This window comes from Berghia stephanieae, chromosome 9, assembly GCF_034508935.2.
Source record: "Berghia stephanieae isolate SIO BIC M18660-M18661 chromosome 9, UCSD_Bste_1.3, whole genome shotgun sequence".
Classification (NCBI taxonomy): Eukaryota; Metazoa; Mollusca; class Gastropoda; order Nudibranchia; family Aeolidiidae; genus Berghia; species Berghia stephanieae.
Genome location: NC_088368.1, coordinates 4,679,310 through 4,698,518, shown reverse-complemented (window position 1 = coordinate 4,698,518; position 19,209 = coordinate 4,679,310). Strand labels below are relative to the sequence as shown.

Here is a 19,209-nt window from a genome sequence, read left to right as displayed (position 1 = left end):
GACCGAATACACGTAAGCAATGTTTCCATTTGTTTGCCTTACATGTGTATTGATTCATTTATTTTGCGGATCAAAAGCAAAATAGCGTCCTTAACACCATACAATTACTTCGACCAACATCTACTCGCTCACTCTCGCTCCAGGGTTGCCAGTTTGGCATTTTAAATGCCAGATTCCAAAAATCTGGCATTTTTGAAAACCGTTTGGCATTAGAAAAATCATTTGGCATTTGGCATTTTCATTTGGCATTTTCTTTTCTTGTATATTATACTTCAAATGGCACCTTTTCTTAATTATATCTAAACGCGTAAAAACAAATCTCTTCACATCGGAAAACTTTGTTATTAAAACTCACACCCTGAACTAGCCCTGCCTCCCTCAGATATTCACTCAAATTCAGCCCTCGACAAGTATTTAACTGTTTACGTATTTACCTTTCATGTTAATGTATTTCTTTTTCATTCTTAAAATCCAACCGTGGTGTAGTGGTTTAGCACTCCACTAAGTAGTCAGTAGGTAAAACATTTAGTATAATTTTTTAAAAAAAGAAAAGAAAACACGCAAGCCACCAGGATATGATAGTAAATTGTCTATCGAAATATATCAAAAGTGAGTAGTTTTCTTAGTAGGGGTGGGAGTCAACAGACTTTGGCATTTTTTTGAGTGTTTTGGCATTTTTTGAGTCTTCCCCTGGCATTTTGTTGAAAAATAATCTGGCAACCCTGTCTCGCTCTAGAAGGTACGAGGAAAGTAAGTTACCCTACTGTTTTGCATAGTTTCCGAGTGTAAAACCTTTATCTTCTCTTTAATTTTTACGTTGGAATAGAGGAATAAGACATTAGCCATGCATAAGCGTCTGAGCTGACTTTTTCAGCGTTCCTCAATCTCGAGATTCAAGACTATTTTTCGGATTTTTCCTCTTCACTTCGCCAAAAGTCGGGATCTGGTGGCTGGCCATTCTCATTCATTCAGGTATACGTCCGTGTCGTGGTCCCCGAGTCCCTGCCGAGTGGAGTAACTTTACCGATGTTTTGTTAGCCAGATCTTTTATGCTGCTCAAGACACCCTTATCTTTACCGATGTTCCATGTCGGACACGACGTTGGAGATCATGGTTCGCCATCTCTCTCTCTCTCATCTGCGAGTTTCGCACATTGATTTATGGGGCTTCCTATTCCTACGTACCAGGGTTGCCAGATTATTTTTCAACAAAATGCCAGGGGAAGACTCAAAAAATGCCAAAACACTCAAAAAGATGCCAAAGTCTGTTGACTCCCACCCCCACTAAGAAAACTACTCACTTTTGATAGACAATTTACTATCATATCCTGGTGGCTTGCGTGTTTTCTTTTCTTTTTCTTTTATTTATTTATTTATTTATTTTTTTTTTTTTGAATTATACTAAATTTCCTGTTGGGGTAATTATTTACCTACTGACTACTAAGTGGAGTGCTAAACCACTACACCACGGTTGGATTTTAAGAATGAAAAAGAAATGTGAAGATGTTTGTTTTTACGCGTTTAGAAATAATTAAGAAAAGGTGTCATTTGAAGTATAATATACAAGAAAAGAAAATGCCAAATGAAAATGCCAAATGCCAAATGATTTTTCTAATGCCAAACGGTTTTCAAAAATGCCAGATTTTTGGAATCTGGCATTTAAAATGCCAAACTGGCAACCCTGCTACGTACGACTACGACATTTCCAAGCCAGCTTGTCCTTCGTCCTCGACTATGCTTGCCTTCTATCTTTCCCTCTGCAATGGTCTTCTGTAGTGAGTCGTGCCTTCTGATGTGGCGAAATATCGGGTTATCCTCTTTCTAATAGTTGAAATGATCGTTGTTGATGTTATTCCTAAAGTAAAGTAGGCACTTTGTTGATAACTCCGGTCATGTGGCCGCCGATAGACTCACTGCAAGGTGAAACTCGTTTTTTGGAACTTTATTTTTGACCCTTTACTGTTTTGGTCACCATGGCGTTATTTGTGAACCTATGTGAATAATTTTGGTATCATTATAAAGGGCACAAAACAAGCTTTCTAACGGTGTATTTCATTCTTAATTCCTGATTGTATTTCTCAGAAAGCTTATGTAATAACAATTTATAAATTTTTGAATTATAAGAACTTTTTAAATTATGGATACATTTTAATTATACTTCATACATCGATAGACAATTAATTGAAGAATATCCCTGCCAAATTTCATCAAAATTGATACACTCGCTCATTATTTTATTTTTCCCGCCATCAACCCCACTTTTTTTGACAAAAACCTCATATTTTTTTACATTTCATTTATCCTTAATTTTTTCCATATTTTCCATACATGAATATGATTTATATGAAAATAAAGCTTATTTTCTGACCTTTAAAATGATACCTAACATTTGCCAATAAGTGGGCCGTGTTGACTGCAAAACTCAAAATTTCCCGATCGCCGCGAGATGCTGGTTTTGAGGCAGCGGTGAGATCACAGATTCTCTCTGTAAAATTGACAAAAAATTTCAATAGAAAACTATAGATAACTCTGGAACCGTAGGTCGTAGAGAAACAAATAAGGTATCAAATTTTATGTTTTTTTTCAAGTCCCATCCCCTTGACTGAGTCAAATCAAGATATTTTGAGTTTGAAAATTTTATCAAAGTGCCTACCTAAAGTTTGGAGTACTTGATGATTTGTTTTCTTTTCCTTCCAGGATACCCTTGCAATTCTTCTATAGGTCCACATCTCAAATGCTGAGTTTCTTTTCTAGTGTCTTTGTCAGAGACTCAAGATAAATAGCAGGCAATTTTTATATGTTAGTAGTGTTAGCCGAAAAACAATAAAATTGCGACGAGTCTGATAACCCATATTGTTTGGACTCTTACTCTTCTTACTCTTGACTCTTGTACTTGTATGGAAATTCGAACTCAAACTAAGGCAAAGTGTTGTCCATTACTCTAGATAGATAGATCTACAATGTTAAATCAAGCCCATAGTTGCGTTCCATTATCAGTGCCAGGCCCTGCTAATATTACTAATATGTACTCTTCGGTACATTGCCATCACAATGGAATAGAAATGCATAATTATAATGTTGAGAAAAATTAGCGAGGGGAAAGGCATGGGCATGGTTGGCATTTGAAATAAACACGCAACAAGCTCACCAAAGAATAAAAGAACTATCAGGGAAAAGGAAAAGCAAAGCAGCAGGAAGTTGTATCCAAAACAAACAAGGGGAACTGCTATTTGAAGAACAACATATAGAAAGCCGATGGGTAGAATACATAGGCGAACTGTACAATGATCCAAATAGAAATGAACCACCACTGAAATTCAAAGCACCATTAAGCGGACCAAACATCACCAAAAGTGAAATTGAACATGCCATGGAACGAATGAAGGATGGTAAAGCAACAGGCCCTGATGAAATATCTGTAGAGGTATTAAAAAGCCTAGGAGATCTAGCAATTGATGAACTTCACATATTATTCAACAATATATACAATACTAGGAAAATCCCAGAAGATCTCTGTAACTCTATTTTCATAGCAATACCAAAGAAAGCAGGTGCAGTCAGATGCGAAAATTTTAGAACTATAAGTTTAATAAGTCACATCAACAAAATACTGTTGCGTATAATTATCAACAGGCTAAGGAATAAGATTAACCCCGAAATCGCAGAAGAACAATATGGATTCCAACCTGACAGAGGGACAAGGAACGCAATATACCTCCTCCGTGTTTTAAGTGAAAGAGCTATACAGGTTCAGACCCCACTATACCTCTGTTTTGTCGACTACAAAAAAGGTTTTGATAGAGTACGCCACGAAGAAATACTAAAACAACTGCACTCCATTGGCGCTGATGAGAAAGACCTCAGACTCATGCAAACATTATACTACACCCAGCAGGCATCTATCAAAATCGGAAACTCTACAGGAAATTCCATTCCTATTAAGAAAGGAGTCCGTCAAGGGTGTGTTGCCTCACCAGATCTGTTTAATCTATACCAAGAAACAATCATGAGGGGCATAAATAATATGGAGGGAATAAAAGTAGGAGGTCACAACATAAATAATATAAGATACGCAGACGATACGGTACTCATTGCAACATCAGAAATCCAACTTCAAAAGATTGTTGACAAAGTGGTAGTAGATAGTGAAGCCAAGGGAATGGAAGTGAATATCACCAAAACAGAATGCATGGTAATACAGAAAAACCCCGAAAACAACAACACCTGCAATATAACGATTCACGGCGAGCAGCTTACCAACGTAGAAAGTTTTAAATACCTAGGTTCAATAGTGACAACAGATGGAAGATGTAACCGAGACATACGAGCAAGAATAACTCAAGCCAAACAGGCCTTCATGGACCTGGGAAACATTTTGAAAAACAAACAGATGTCGTTCGGGATTAGATTCCGAGTCTTGAAGTGCTACGTGTGGCCAATCTTGTTCTACGGATGCGAAAGCTGGACTACAAATGCAGAAACACAAAAGAACATTGAAGCTTTTGAAATGTGGTGCTTGAGAAGGACGCAGAGAATATCGTATACTGCACACAAAACGAACGAAGAAGTGCTAAAACAAACATACCAACAAAGGAAACTAATGCCCTTAATAGTGGATCGACAACTATCCTTTTTCGGACACATAGTAAGGAAAGATAAGAATGAATACCTGGCAAGTTGTGGAAAAATACCTGGTAAACGCGCCCGGGGGAGACAAAGAAAAACACTCATAGACCAACTGAAGGGCTTCACCAACCTAACAATCCAAGAGCTGTTTGAAAAAGCAAGAGACAGGGAGGAATGGAGAGAGATAATTCATGCAGTATCCGAAGCCTGGACCAGGCATGGAACCTAGAAGAAGAAGAAGAATAGCGCAATATCCACAAAACATGCTCAAAGCGCTTTACTACAAGGGGTCCCTGGCCAATTCAATAGCAACATTGAACATTTAGGACGGGACATGATGCCTGTTAGGTGATATTACGATTTTTTTCAACAGAGACAATGCTGTTAATGACCAGGTACTCATTTTACACCTGAGTATGGTGAGAGAATGTGACGATCGATCCGAAAACGAGTGTCTTACCACTAGACCACATAGCCGCACATATATAATTGTATAGTATAGTAGGTATAGTCTGTCCAGCAAATTAGGCTTATCAGTGACTTTGCTGGCCTAAGTCTAGGGTATGGATAATTCTTTACATTTACAGTCATCTCGGTTTGTTGATGGGGATCTAAAAAGCAGCTCACAATGTTTTGCAAGGCACCATCTCCACACCTTGTTTTAACACTATTCATCACACTAATCAAATTTGTTGTGATTGCAGTTTTCATGAGAGGGGCAAATAAAAGTGTTGTTAGTTGTGTTTAATAGTTAGTAATCTGTGTGCTCGACAGGGATGGCTTACTGACCTAGCAATGAAACATTAAAATGGTCTCATATTGATTATCACAAAAAGACGGTAATTGGCATTTTGTAAACCAGATTTAATATTGCCAGTTGAAAACATTTCCATTTAATTAAATTATAAACTTGATGATTGATGTTGATAATTATAAAAAACAGTTTATTTAAAGCCGTTGTATTTTAAACTCTTTTTCAGGTGTCTAAATGTAAGTTGTTCAATCCCAGAGCTGCAGATACACTAAAATGGATAATGAAAGAACACTTCACAGTCTTAGAGCTCCCACAAATGCTACATCACACGACACGGGACAACAAAATAATGGGACTTCATCCTTAGGAGCTAATCCAAGAAGCACACAGCCTCGGTCAAATGGAAGATCCTTGTTAAGTTTAAATCGTCAACGAAACTCCCATCAGGCAAACTCATCAAGGGAGGAAGGCAGTACTACTAACAATGTAGCTTCTTCCAGGAACAATACACAACAACTCCCACACATTCCAAACATCCGATTTAGAACTCGTCATCAACCATCAACAGAATCTGCTGAAGGTGTTTCACCTCTTGCCAATGTCAGAAATAGAGGGGAAGGAATTCCAACATTCTCATCACATGATGATGTTGAATTGGGTTCAGGTGGAGTTTCTGCAGCTGCTGGGAGTAGCAGAAGACAGACTCAGACCAGAAATAGACTTCAACCCACTGCAGCAAGTGGTCTTAGTGCTGCTGGCAACTCTTCAACCGCTCCATCACGATCCAGTCCTAAAGGAAGACGGAGTAGTAATGGAACAAGCCCAAGGAGAAGGTATAGGACTAATAATGCCACTAGTGGCAGTAACAACACAACTTCCTCGTCTTCTAACACTTCTGCTCCTCAACGATCGGGGGGCTCGCAGTTCCAGAATCTACCAAATCAGCCGTGGAGACCTGCTACAAGATTTTCTGATGATTCCGATGAAGATATAACTCTGTTGTTAATGAATACACCACCCAGACTGCCTGATTTGTCAACAGATGATTTTGTACCATCACTTCCCCGTGATTTAAGAAGTCTTAGAGGATTTAGTGACTTTAGAGGGAGTGGTACAGAAGAATCACCATTTGAAATTCTTAATGGTAAGAAGTCTGTACTATCTCTAGTTTTGTAATGAATAGGTTATAATTATTTGATTTTGTAGCAATGGAGAAGATACCAAAAAAAAAATCAGAATGTCATTGGTTTTAAGGTGCGGCTATGTGATCTTGTGGTGTGACCAGAAGATCCAGGGTTTGAACAGTGCATAGTTCAGCTATGTGGTCTAGTGGTAAGACACTTGCCTTCAGACCAGAGGGTCCAGGGTTCGAGTCTCACTCTGAGCGGCGCATAGTTGAGTACTTGGAAAAGGCTCTATAATCCATGTTCACTCATCCCACTCAGGTGCAGAATGAGTACCTGTCATTAAAAAACAGCATTGTCTGTTGGAATATAAATGTAATATCGTCTAATAGACATCATGTCTTGTCCTACATGTTAAGTGTTGCTGTTGGCTTGGGATCCCTTGTTAGAAGCTCTGTGCATGTTTAATTAGAGTAATAATAATAAAATTTATTGAACGCCAATCTCCTCCTAAAGTGTTTAATGGCACTTTACAAGAAATAGATGGCATGAGAGTTTTAAGAAAATTGGATGTTACAATTATAGATCTCTTAAATTATTTATGCTGATACCAATGGAATATGAAGAATGTGATTTTGGAATGATAAGGAAGATTTAAAACCTAAAATTAAAATATTCTGTCTTCAGTCTAGAAGCACTCGATAGTATGAGTGCTTTTATGGTAAAGACTGAGAGAGAATTCCAGAGTGGTGATCTTGTCCCAAAGTAAAATGCACTTCCGAAAATTTTGTTTTAAACAGATTCAGACTTTATACTGTTTTTAACTTTTAAAACATTATATGACAAATCATCATGTTCAAAATAGTTAAATATAGTCATTACTGTTTGTTGTGTTCTTAGATCATTACTTAATTAGTAATATGTATATTTACAAGAATAAACAAACCAAATTGTTACAGTAAAGATGGTTTGTTAAACTACATTAACATAGCATACATATATGTACAGGATGACGGTTGGATATAGAATGCCTCCCAACAAGGTAGCCAATAGAAGAGACTCTAGTTGTGAATGATACTATGTTAGATGGACGATACAAGTTACAGTACTTGAATACAATAACTTTCATTCACAACTCTATTCTCAAGTATTGTCTGACAACTGTTGTTTTCTCAGACTCTGATGTGTCAGGCACAAGAGAGGACACATCGTCCTCATCCTTTTTAAGAGATGAAGAAATGGCCAGGCAGTTACAACAGGAGGAGTGGGAGAGATCAAACACACCATTAACTATTGGTTTCCGTGACCCGAGTAGACTACAGTTTTTACAGGTAGAAAGATCATTTTTAACGAGTCAAAAGTTGAATCTTGGTTGCTAAGATATCATAATATACAGAGCTGCCAACCTACTGCGAAAAATGCGGAATTGTACGCATTTTCAGCGATTGTACGCTTGTACGCATTTCCCCCAAGATTGTACCCATATTCATGTACAGAGTCACTTCAGTTTTGTTTAGTTGTAATTCATATTATTACTAGCCTATTGAGAAACATATTATTCAACAATATATACAATACTGGGAAAATTCCAGAAGATCTCTGTAACTCTATTTTCATAGCAATACCAAAGAAAGCAGGTGCAGTCAGATGCGAAAATTTTAGAACTATAAGTTTAATAAGCCACATCAACAAAATACTGTTGCGTATAATTATCAACAGGCTAAGGAATAAGATTAACCCCGAAATCGCAGAAGAACAATATGGATTCCAACCTGACAGAGGGACAAGGAACGCAATATACCTCCTCCGTGTTTTAAGTGAAAGAGCTATACAGGTTCAGACCCCACTATACCTCTGTTTTGTCGACTACAAAAAAGCTTTTGATAGAGTACGCCACGAAGAAATACTAAAACAACTGCACTCCATTGGCGCTGATGAGAAAGACCTCAGACTCATGCAAACATTATACTACACCCAGCAGGCATCTATCAAAATCGGAAACTCTACAGGAAATTCCATTCCTATTAAGAAAGGAGTCCGTCAAGGGTGTGTTGCCTCACCAGATCTGTTTAATCTATACCAAGAAACAATCATGAGGGGCATAAATAATATGGAGGGAATAAAAGTGGGAGGTCACAACATAAATAATATAAGATACGCAGACGATACGGTACTCATTGCAACATCAGAAATCCAACTTCAAAAGATTGTTGACAAAGTGGTAGTAGATAGTGAAGCCAAGGGAATGGAAGTGAATATCACCAAAACGGAATGCATGGTAATACAGAAAAACCCCGAAAACAACAACACCTGCAATATAACGATTCACGGCGAGCAACTTACCAACGTAGAAAGTTTTAAATACCTAGGTTCAATAGTGACAACAGATGGAAGATGTAACCGAGACATACGAGCAAGAATAACTCAAGCCAAACAGGCCTTCATGGACCTGGGAAACATTTTGAAAAACAACAAGATGTCGTTCGGGATTAGATTCCGAGTCTTGAAGAGCTACGTGTGGCCAATCTTGTTATACGGATGCGAAAGCTGGACTACAAATGCAGAAACACAAAAGAACATTGAAGCTTTTGAAATGTGGTGCTTGAGAAGGATGCAGAGAATATCGTATACTGCACACAAAACGAACGAAGAAGTGCTAAAACAAACATACCAACAAAGGAAACTAATGCCCTTAATAGTGGATCGACAACTATCCTTTTTCGGACACATAGTAAGGAAAGATAAGAATGAATACCTGGCAAGTTGTGGAAAAATACCTGGTAAACGCGCCCGGGGGAGACAAAGAAAAACACTCATAGACCAACTGAAGGGCTTCACCAGCCTAACAATCCAAGAGCTGTTTGAAAAGGCAAGAGACAGGGAGGAATGGAGAGAGATAATTCATGCAGTATCCGAAGCCTGGACCAGGCATGGAACCTAGAAGAAGAAGAATTGAGAAACCTTGGTGACCAAGTGGATGTTCATATATTTTTTGACCTATTATGATCTTCATGCTGGGAGGTAGAATTCTGAAAGGATTGGATTATAGTCTTGGGAACATCATTGTTGCTGCAATTGAGCTTGTGCGGTGTGACTTTGTGTAACTATACCTTCCTCTTGCTTTCACAATGGTTAGTTTTCGTCGATTTCAGGATTGTACCCATTTTTATGAAATCTCCCCCATTTTGAGGTCCCATTGTACACATTCTCATCAGATGGGGTTGGCAGTTCTGTAATATATAAACACTTTTTTTTTTTAATGTGACTCATCTTCTGAAAATGGTATAATGTGTTTGTGTGTGTGTGTGTGAGTGTGAGAACAACGTGTAATAATTGTTAGGGGCCCAGAGCCCTCACATTGAGCTATCATTTCCATTTATTCAGCTTTGGTCAGAGATTTTCGGTCTCTGCCAAAAAGCTGAGACTGAGAGTAAAATTTTTAATAAACCAGACATCAGCATAATTTTGATAATAAATCATCTGAACCTAATTTTTTTTTTTTTTTGTTTTGTCATATATGTGGAAACCCTCTAGTTTGTATCATATTTATTCCATTTAGGCCATGCATCAAGCACTGGGTGATGGTCCTGCAGATGTGATGCCCAACATTCCCCAAAGAGGGAGAAGGAGGGCACATTATCCACCAGTTTTAAGGAGTATTCCCAGGGAATCGAACCCTTTACGTAAGTGTTTATATCTGTGGCTGGGTCAAGATTTTATTTTCGAAAGAGTGAAAATGGAGAGGCTTCGTATGGGAACAAAACAGACAATAGACGTTTCGGGTACAAACCCTTCGTCAACACAACAATACACAAATAAACGTGGAAAACGTGGAAAACGAAAAAAATATAATGCAAAAAAACTTTTGTCGTCTGTACTCAATGGTGGCTGGAATATGAATGATTGGGAGGGGAAAGTCAAATGTATAATAATTGTTTTGAAAAATGATATTCTTTTTACTCTCTGTTATGTGTTGTTAGATTTTTTTGTTTTGAATAGTGTTCTGTAAGCATTTACGTGTATTCCATTTAGTGCTTGTGTCAGGGTGAGAGTTTTAGGTACACTGAAGTATGCTATTGGAATCTACATCTGTTCCCTTTTTGAACCCTCCCAAAGTGGGCAGGGTGGTACTTACTGTGTCTTCTATCCCCCTGTATCTGTTTTCCAAATTGCTTTGTCTTTGTCGTGGAATGAGATTACTTAGTTTTGTCTTGACGCTGGCCGGAGTTCCTTGGCTGGGAGGGAAACAGTCGATTGTATAGTTATAGTTTTGGGAGATGATAATTTTTTCCTTGTAAATCATTTCTTTGTTATATGTATTGTTATTTTTTTTAATTTTTAACATGTGATTTTTAAACATTTGAGTGTGTTCCTCTTAGTGGGATCTTGTTCTGGTGTCTGGGCGAGACTTTTAGATGATTTCAAACTAAGTACTTTGATAGTGTGCTCTTGGAATCTACATCTGTTTCCTTTTGAACAAATTCCCCTTTGTCTTACCTTTTCTTGGGTGCTTTAATTGTAATTCTAGAGCTTTTCACTATCCCATTTTCTTACGGGCGCTGATATGACCTTAGCCTTTGCAAGCGCTGTAAAACCCTTAAAAACAAAACAAAACTTTTTGAACCATTCCACTGTCTCACTTTTTCTTGTGTGCTTTTAATTGTAAATCATAGATTTTTTAACATTGCCTATTTCTTCCTTTTTATTGGCGCTGAATTTACTTATATATGGCACAAGAAAAAAACCCTTTAAAAACAAACATTGTTGCATGTGCTGGACTCTAAATCTGTCTGACCCTTTGGGTTGTCTATCACTTTCTTTTTTAAGGCACTGAAGTTATCTTAAAGTGTTATATTGGCTGTTTAACTTGTATGATTAAATTATACTACCCTCTGCTCTATGTAACTTATAGAAAATGACTCTAAGCATTTATCAAGCTTCATGACAACAAATATAGGATTAAAATCAACGCTTCTGATTTGTGGTTTGGATAAGAAAATTATTGAGGTCAACGTTCATAAAATATGGAAATTGCTTTGTAATTTTTTTCTTCTGTATTCTTACCATTTATTTAATTTATTATATTATCATAAAGACACCAATATGTTGTTTACAAAAAATTAAAACCATTTCTTGACAGAAAAAACAAAACGTGTCAAGGCTACATTTCCAATGTTTTGTAAACCATTCCTTCTTACTCACTCACTATAATCAGTATGTGTTTATTTTGTCCTCAGAAATACCAACTTTAATAGAAATGTTACCACCTGGACTGCTGGTAAGTGTTAAAGACTTTTTGTGTAATGATATTATCTGGGTGGGGTTCCTGACCTCCCATTGTGGGCAGGGAGGTACATACTGTGTCCTCTATCCTCCCTATATCTGTTTTTCAACATGCTTTCTGTCTTTGTCTTGGAATGAGATTACTTGCTTTTGTCCTGGTCCTGACCGGACCTAGCTGGGAGGGAAACAGTCAAATGTATAGTTAGTTTTGGGATGTGATATTTTTTTCCATGTAAATCATCTCTCTGTTATGCACTGTACTATGTTTTGTTTACATATTATATATGATTTGTAAACATTTGAGTGTATTCCTCTTAGTTGGGACCTGTGCTTGTGTCTGGAAGAGACTTTTAGGTGATCTCAAACTAGGTACTTTGATAGTGTGCTCTTGGGACCTACATCTGTTTCCTATTTGAACCAATTTCCCTTTGTCTTACCTTTTCTTTGTTGCTTTGATTGTAATTCTAGAACTTTTTACTATCCCATTTTCATCCTTTTTACTGACGCTGAATGGACATTAATGTGTTGCAAGCGCCATAAAACCCTTTAAAAAAATCTTTTTTAAATGGTATAATGAATTTTCTCAAACGGGTCCTTTTATAAATAATCCATTGCTTGGTTTTACTCCTTTTCTCTCCCTGAGCTTGTCCTATTTATCATGGCTTTTTTTAGGTAGTTACTTTATTAAGTGTTGATAATGATAAAGTTGGAATCAATGGGTTTTTTGTTGTGTTGTTTTTTGTTTGTTTTTTCGTTCTTTCTTTTTTTTTTGTTGTTGTTGTTTCTTTTTCATGCTGCGGTCTAGTCAGTTTCAATTTTTAAAGAATCTATAAAAGACCAACCCTCTTTCAAGTCTCTTCCTCTTCCTTACCCCCCCCCCCCCCTCTCTCTCTCTCTCTCTCTCTCTCTCTCTCTCTCTCTCTTCCTCTCTTTCTCTCTCTTTGTTCTTTTCCCTCTTTTTCCTTGAAAATGAAGAAGAACTTAAGTGAATTTGTTTTGACAATCCAAATCACCCTAATTTTTTTTCCCACTTGTTTTCCAGCAAGCAATCCTTGGAGATGGACAGTTTCCACCAGATGGAGATGACTATGAGGTAGGTCAACTTGAGGGGGGGGGGGGGGGGGTTATGGGGCAGGTCAACTCAAGGGTTTGGGGGGGGGGGGGGGGGCGGGGGGTTATGATGTAGGTCAATTCAAGGGGGAATTGGACTCTTTCAAATCCAAAGAACGTATTCTCCAACCTTAAGAGTTTTATCACGGGCTTGGGTATATTATTAGGAAATTCACTCAACTTGCAAACAGTTGGTTATGGCTCTGACCTGTGTTCATTGCAATTATTTTCTCTGCCTCCAATGTGCACCAAGTGTGTGTTAGCATGGTGTAGTGTTACACTCTTGGACTCAGAACATCACCTAGTTAAGGCCCATTAATCACTTCAGGGGAATGCATTTTGCACACATTATTCTCTGTCCACCTAGCAGTGATTATGAATTTGGGGAGTTTCCTTTGGATAGGATGCTAGTCTATCACGAAGCACTTTCAACCAGATCTAACAGACCCAGCTGCTCGATCACTGCTGGACTGGATGGATAGAGGGTGGGAGGTGAGGTCAGAAATAAACCTCGACTTCACCTGGGATCGAGGCTGTGTGAGGCTCGAACTCTACCAACTAAGCTGTTGGAACCCTTTATAGTAGAGCAGAGTCTAACAATAGGACAAAAAATTCTACAAGTGAAGAGTCATACCTTACACATTTTTTATATGTCTTTTTTTCCCCAGGCGTTGTTAGAAATGGGAGAGCAAATCGGTGCCGTCAGCCGAGGCATGTCCCAGAGAGACATCAACAAAATTCCTGTTAAAAAACACAGACGTCCTCCATCCGCATCTGGTAGAGAAAACGCTGCATCATCGTCATCATCTCCAGATAGTGCCTCAACTCAGTGCTCCATCTGCCTGTCAGAATTCAGTGTCGGAGACTCCAAGAGGATTTTGCCTTGTCAGCACGAGCTTCATAAGGACTGTGTGGATCAGTGGCTCAAGGTAAGGCTGTGACAACAATATTTTTAGACTTTGCTCAATTTTAGGATGATAAACAAAAACGAATTTAACATCTTTGAAAAAAAACAAAATACGAAGCACAGAACATTTCGATTCAAAACCTTTCTTCAGCGAATAACATAAACAATGAAGATTTTTTTTTTTTTTAAGGAGTTTTTATATAGCGCAATATCCATTTAACATGTTCAAATGCTTTACAAAGTGTAGAAAACATTGATACATCTCCTAAAATCTAGACAGATGACCGAAGTATTTTGGTATGTCTTGTCCGCAAGTATTAAACAATTTTTCTAGTTTTTATTTTTACAATTTTGTTGCTTATGCTGTTTCCATTGTAACTCATTTTCCCGTACGTATATATATATATATAGAACTATATTTACAAAATCGTCAGTATTAGCATAAGATAAAAGTCGTTTTTCTAACAATTGACACAGAAAGACATTAATGCTGTTGTACTCTGTAAAAAAAAAAACAAATTAAAAAAAAGTTTGGTCAAAAAATACATCCTTCAACTATCGATCGATTAAAATAACCTTCATCTTGTCAAAAACTCTCAAACCTGGGACTTCACTTAAGGTTTGAGGATTGAGAGTTTTTGATTAGTTCAGGGATGTTTTTACCAATATATATTTGAAGGACTCGTTTCTGGCTAAAATTTCTAATATTTTTATTTGGGTTTTTTTTTAAAGAGTATGGCAGAATGCTAAGTCATTTTGAAAAAAAAATAAAAATTACAAATGGTGTTTTGTGTTGTGGTTCGTAATCGTAAACTAATAGCCTGATAAATTAGGACGTAATGAAAGGTGACGAAAACCAAAAGGAAGTAGATAATGAGTTGTAATCAATAATTTAACTCTCTCGAGTTCACCCTCATTGAAAATAGAACAAATTTTGGTCGATTTTCCATGCATATGTGAACTCGAGAGTGTTAAACAATTAGATTTGCGGCTAGCAGCTACTCACTTTTCACATACTTTTGGTGATTGTTGACTTTTATTATGGTATAATTTTTAGGGAAATGTCCATCTATACTATAAGTTAACGAAGGCTACGATTGGTTACAACTATTTTGTGGGCAGGACTGGTGTGACAACATGTATTATACCAATGTGTTTATCATTTTTCTGGACTTTCATGTATTTTGTATCTGGCTTGTACATGGGTCACAATAGCTCAGTTGTGCGGCTATGTGGTCTAGTGGTATGACACTCGCTTTCGGATCGGAAAGTCCTGGGTTCGAGGCTCACGCTCGGCACATAGTTGAGTCCTTGGAAAAGACTCTTTACTCACATTCTCTCACCGTACTCAGGTGTAAAATGAGTACCTGGCCGTTAACAGCGTTGTCTTTGTTCGAAAAATTGTAATATCGCATGAGAGGCGTCATGTCGCGTCCTACATGTTAAATGTTGCTGTTGGCCAGGGATCCCTTGTAAAGCGCTTTGAGCACATTTAATGGATATTGCGCTATATAAAGCTCAATTATTATTTTTTTTTTTTTATACACCCTCTTTACCCACACAGGGACCTGGATCAATCCCTGGTGACGTGAAGTGGAGATATTTTTTTTTCTGACCTCCCTGTCCATCCAGCAGTGATTGGGTAACTGGGAATGTTATATCTGGTGAAAATACTTTGCGATGCTATTGTTTATAGATTAGCATCCAGTCCGAGGGGTAGCAATCAATTGCTATTGTTTATAGATTAGCATCCAATATGAGGGGTAGCAATCAATTGCTATTGTTTATAGATTAGCATCCAATATGAGGGGTAGCAGTCAGTTGCTATTATTTAACAATAGATTTGTATCCTATCTGAGGGGTAGCAATCAATTGCTACTGTTAACGCTATAGAAACGGGACTTAACTCCGGCTCCATGATGGGTCTTACGGCTCTGAAAGGCTACTTATACACGAGCTCTGTTTGTTTGTTTTTTTTTGTTTTTTTTCCAAACTCATCCATACCTGCCTATTATTACAGACCGTCCGTAATTGTTACGGAAGTGTAAGGACAATTACAGACTTACGGAAATAGAAGAAATATTACTGATACAAATGGTCGCAACGTTAAATTAAATTTGTAAAAAATTTTTTCATTGTTTACCGCATGCTACAATAAAAAATCTCAATAATGTGTAGAATTTGTAGCAGATGTAGTTTTTACTTATTCAATGGACTTGATTTCTTATGAATATTTTGCCATGCTGTGGAAAATGGACTTTGATTGAGGCTTGACCCGCATAAGTAGTAGGCCGATATAACATGGTAAGTTTATTTTACATATATAAATGGGTGTATCTATCATTATTTTTGTTTGCTTTAGTATTACTGAAATTTGACCATTAATTACAGATGAATTTTGTATTTCTTACTGAATTTGAAATTTTCAAGTAGGCAATACCTGCCTACTTGAAAATTTCAAATTCAGTAAGAAATACAAAATTCATCAGTAATTAATGGTCAGATTTCAGTAATATTAAAGCAAACAAAAATAATGATAGATCCTATACATACTATGCATACCGCTCATCATAATTTTTCATTTTTGATTCTTGTTACTTTCAGACCAATGCAACGTGCCCGATTTGCCGGAAAGACATCAGAGAAGGGAGGGATGAAAGGTTATGAATTAGTTAAAGATTGACAGGAGGGCTGTCAGTGTCATTTCCACCACCGATGATGATTTACATTGTAGTTTGTGAGAAATGAACTTTTCTTAAGTCAATGTTTAATGGTGAAAGTGTATTTTCTCTTTTATATTGTATTGAATATCGGATGATGTCAACACTGCTTCACTTAAAGATGATGGCATCATTGTGGAAGTGAATGTATTTTTGGTATTATTTTGAAAATGAAAGTATTGAATTTTTTTTTTTAGCATGTTGTGAATTTGACAGTTTTAACTTTTTTGGCACCATTGTGAAATTAAAAGTATTAACTTTTTTGGGGGCATCATTGTGAAATTGAAAGTATTAACTTTTGTTATCATTAAGTGATGGTATTAAATTTTTAGTGTCAATGTGAAAGTGAAAGGATATAGTTTTTGGCAACATTGTGAAATTGAAAGTTTTACAATTTTTGGCATGATTTTGAAATAGAACGTGTAAACTTTTTGGTATTGTTGTGAAAAGGAAAGGATTAACTTTCTGGCATCATTGTGAATTTGAAATTTATTTAGTTTTTTTTTAGCATCATTGTGAAATTGATAGTATTTGTTTTCTGGCATCGTGTTAAAGTAACAAGTATTAATTTTTCAGCTGAAGAGTTAAGAATGGCTGTGTCTCTTTGCTTGTTGATGTGAGTACTCGACATGTGGATAATGATATGATACTGTACTACTGGCATAAAATGTCTTTCTCTGCAAGAAAAAGATTTTGGATTCGCATTTAATTTTTTTTTTTCATTTTCTGAAAGAATATGATTCCCAGAGTATTTTAATCTTTATTTGAAGTAGATCAAGTGATTTTTCATGAAGTTATGGTCAGATGTATGGGAAAGGTATCCAGCAACTTTTCTCAAATTTCATACTTTTTTCAACTTGACCAGCTTTAAAAAATATATAGAAGTGAAATTAAGCTTTGATATTTCCCGAAGATGTACAAAAGGGTTGATTTAATCATTTATGACAAGAACTCATTTTTGATAAGAATTGACCCTCTAACTAAACTTGGCAATATCTGAGTTCAAACCTTTTCACCATCCGACTGATTACTTCATTCACTGTAACAAATCATAATAAGACATAAATGACATGAACAAAAAGAAGTTTATATTGAGAATGATTTCTTGTTGTTTCCAGTTTCAATGACAATAGCAGACCTGCCTACTCTACGAAATGCAAATTTTTGGCTTCAACAGCAGAGATAAATAAAAATTCTTGATTCATTACAATGTGTTAAAAAAAAAACCTTGGTGCCACAAAGCATCTATTCAGGGTTTTGAAGACATATTTTTTACTGCTAAGGGTAAACTAGTAATTTGTTAAGTTGATTATAATAACTTCTATTTCTTCCGTCTGAAAATGACAAATTTTTAACATTCCAGTTTGGCAGGTCTGAAATAGGCTTTTAGTACACTTCTTCTTTGTGTAATGAGAGGAAATGCCCTGAGATGTAATTATCATGATCAATTTTGAGATAAGCATCTTGTGATAAATGTTCGATTCGCCAGCTGGTGGTCACATCGGTAGCAAGGCGTAAGGACGATAGCCACTTTGAATGGTTGGAATTTCCATGTGTTTGGAGGTATACAGCCAAAATGGGGCTCTAAACGTGTATAATATGTACATAGACAATGAGACAACTGTGACAAGATAGAGAGCAGGCACTGGTCTAAGATGAAATTCTGAAGAAAAAAAAAGTGTATATGAAAGAGTATTAAAAAACAAAACAAAAAGAAAGTTATAAGAAAATAAACACCCCAAAATATTCGACCTGTCCCAGTTAAGCCTCGCGTGGTCCCAGGTTGGAGAGTTTTTGTCAAGACGAGGGTAGTTTAAATCTATTAAATAGAGGTGCCAAAATGAGTCAATAAAATGGAGATAAAGGTAAAGGGAATAAATCTGACTCATGAATGAACATCACAAAATTTTAATTTAAATCAATCGATATTTGAAGGCCGAGTTTTCTGGCCAAATTTTTCAATACATGTTTTTCCAGAGTATGACATTTAACTGGTTAATCTTGTATTACAATAGGGGGGAGGGGGGGGGGTGGGAAGGTGCAAGAAATTACATCTAAAAGTCAAAATTAGTAAGGTCTATGAATAAATGATGTTCATGTTTTATAGGATGCAGGATGATCTCCTTGCACGTGACTCTGTATCCTTCAACTGAAATAAGACCATATATTTTTTTTTTCACCCAGGCTCTGTCTGAAGTCCTTTGCCAAGTTGAGGGTAGTTCGGATGTTTATTTTGTGAGAGATGATTTTTTAAACATTTGAGATGTTTTCCTAATTTATATTTATATGTAATTTTCAGATGTTAAATTTATGCATATTGTAAACATTTAGATGGAAATCCTGCTACTAACTACTATGGCTATTCCTTGATAGATTGCCATTCGATGTAACGTCGATATCTGTGTGAACTAATTCCCTTTGTCTTCCTTTTTTCATGGGCACTTAACTCTTGACAAATGTCTTTTTACCCCCTAATTCCCAGCACTAATGAAAATGTTGTATGCACAGTTTAACTCTTTAAAAAATGGAATAACAATTATAGGTAAACTGAGTGGGCCTTGGATTAAACGAGCTGAGCTCTGTTGTCATGAGATAACAAATTCAAGACGGACATTTGTGTAGTATATTATTGTCTTGACGAGAAAAATATTCCGGCTTTTGTTTTATTTTAGCACAGGGCATCCCT

General features: G+C 36.7%; 1 protein-coding gene across 3 annotated transcripts; it reads left to right on the top strand.

Moving 5' to 3' along the window:
* Positions 1-721: 721 nt before the first annotated feature.
* LOC144979532 (uncharacterized) lies at positions 722-18,241 on the top strand. 3 transcript variants are annotated; one of them, XM_078926241.1, is made up of 8 exons: positions 722-750; positions 5,606-6,523; positions 7,680-7,834; positions 10,063-10,186; positions 11,741-11,781; positions 12,829-12,879; positions 13,565-13,825; positions 16,408-18,241. In XM_078926241.1, exons 2-8 carry the CDS (start codon positions 5,653-5,655, stop codon positions 16,468-16,470), a joined length of 1,566 nt encoding a protein of 521 aa, XP_078782367.1. In that variant the 5' UTR covers positions 722-750; positions 5,606-5,652; the 3' UTR covers positions 16,471-18,241. The 3 variants fall into 3 exon arrangements, with proteins under 3 accessions (XP_078782367.1, XP_078782366.1, XP_078782368.1); XM_078926240.1 differs by having other exon boundaries at positions 726-972; XM_078926242.1 differs by lacking the exon at positions 722-750 and adding an exon at positions 1,688-1,774.
* Positions 18,242-19,209: the final 968 nt, after the last annotated feature.

What these genes read in the sequence shown, in the direction of transcription:
- LOC144979532 (XM_078926241.1), top strand. Translation starts at nt 5,653, where the DNA reads ATGGATAATGAAAGAACACTTCACAGTCTTAGAGCTCCCACAAATGCT. An exon ending in GTAGACTACAGTTTTTACAG is followed by an intron (nt 7,835 to 10,062) that starts GTAGAAAGATCA and finishes TATTCCATTTAG; the next exon opens with GCCATGCATCAAGCACTGGG. An exon ending in CAGGGAATCGAACCCTTTAC is followed by an intron (nt 10,187 to 11,740) that starts GTAAGTGTTTAT and finishes TTTTGTCCTCAG; the next exon opens with AAATACCAACTTTAATAGAA.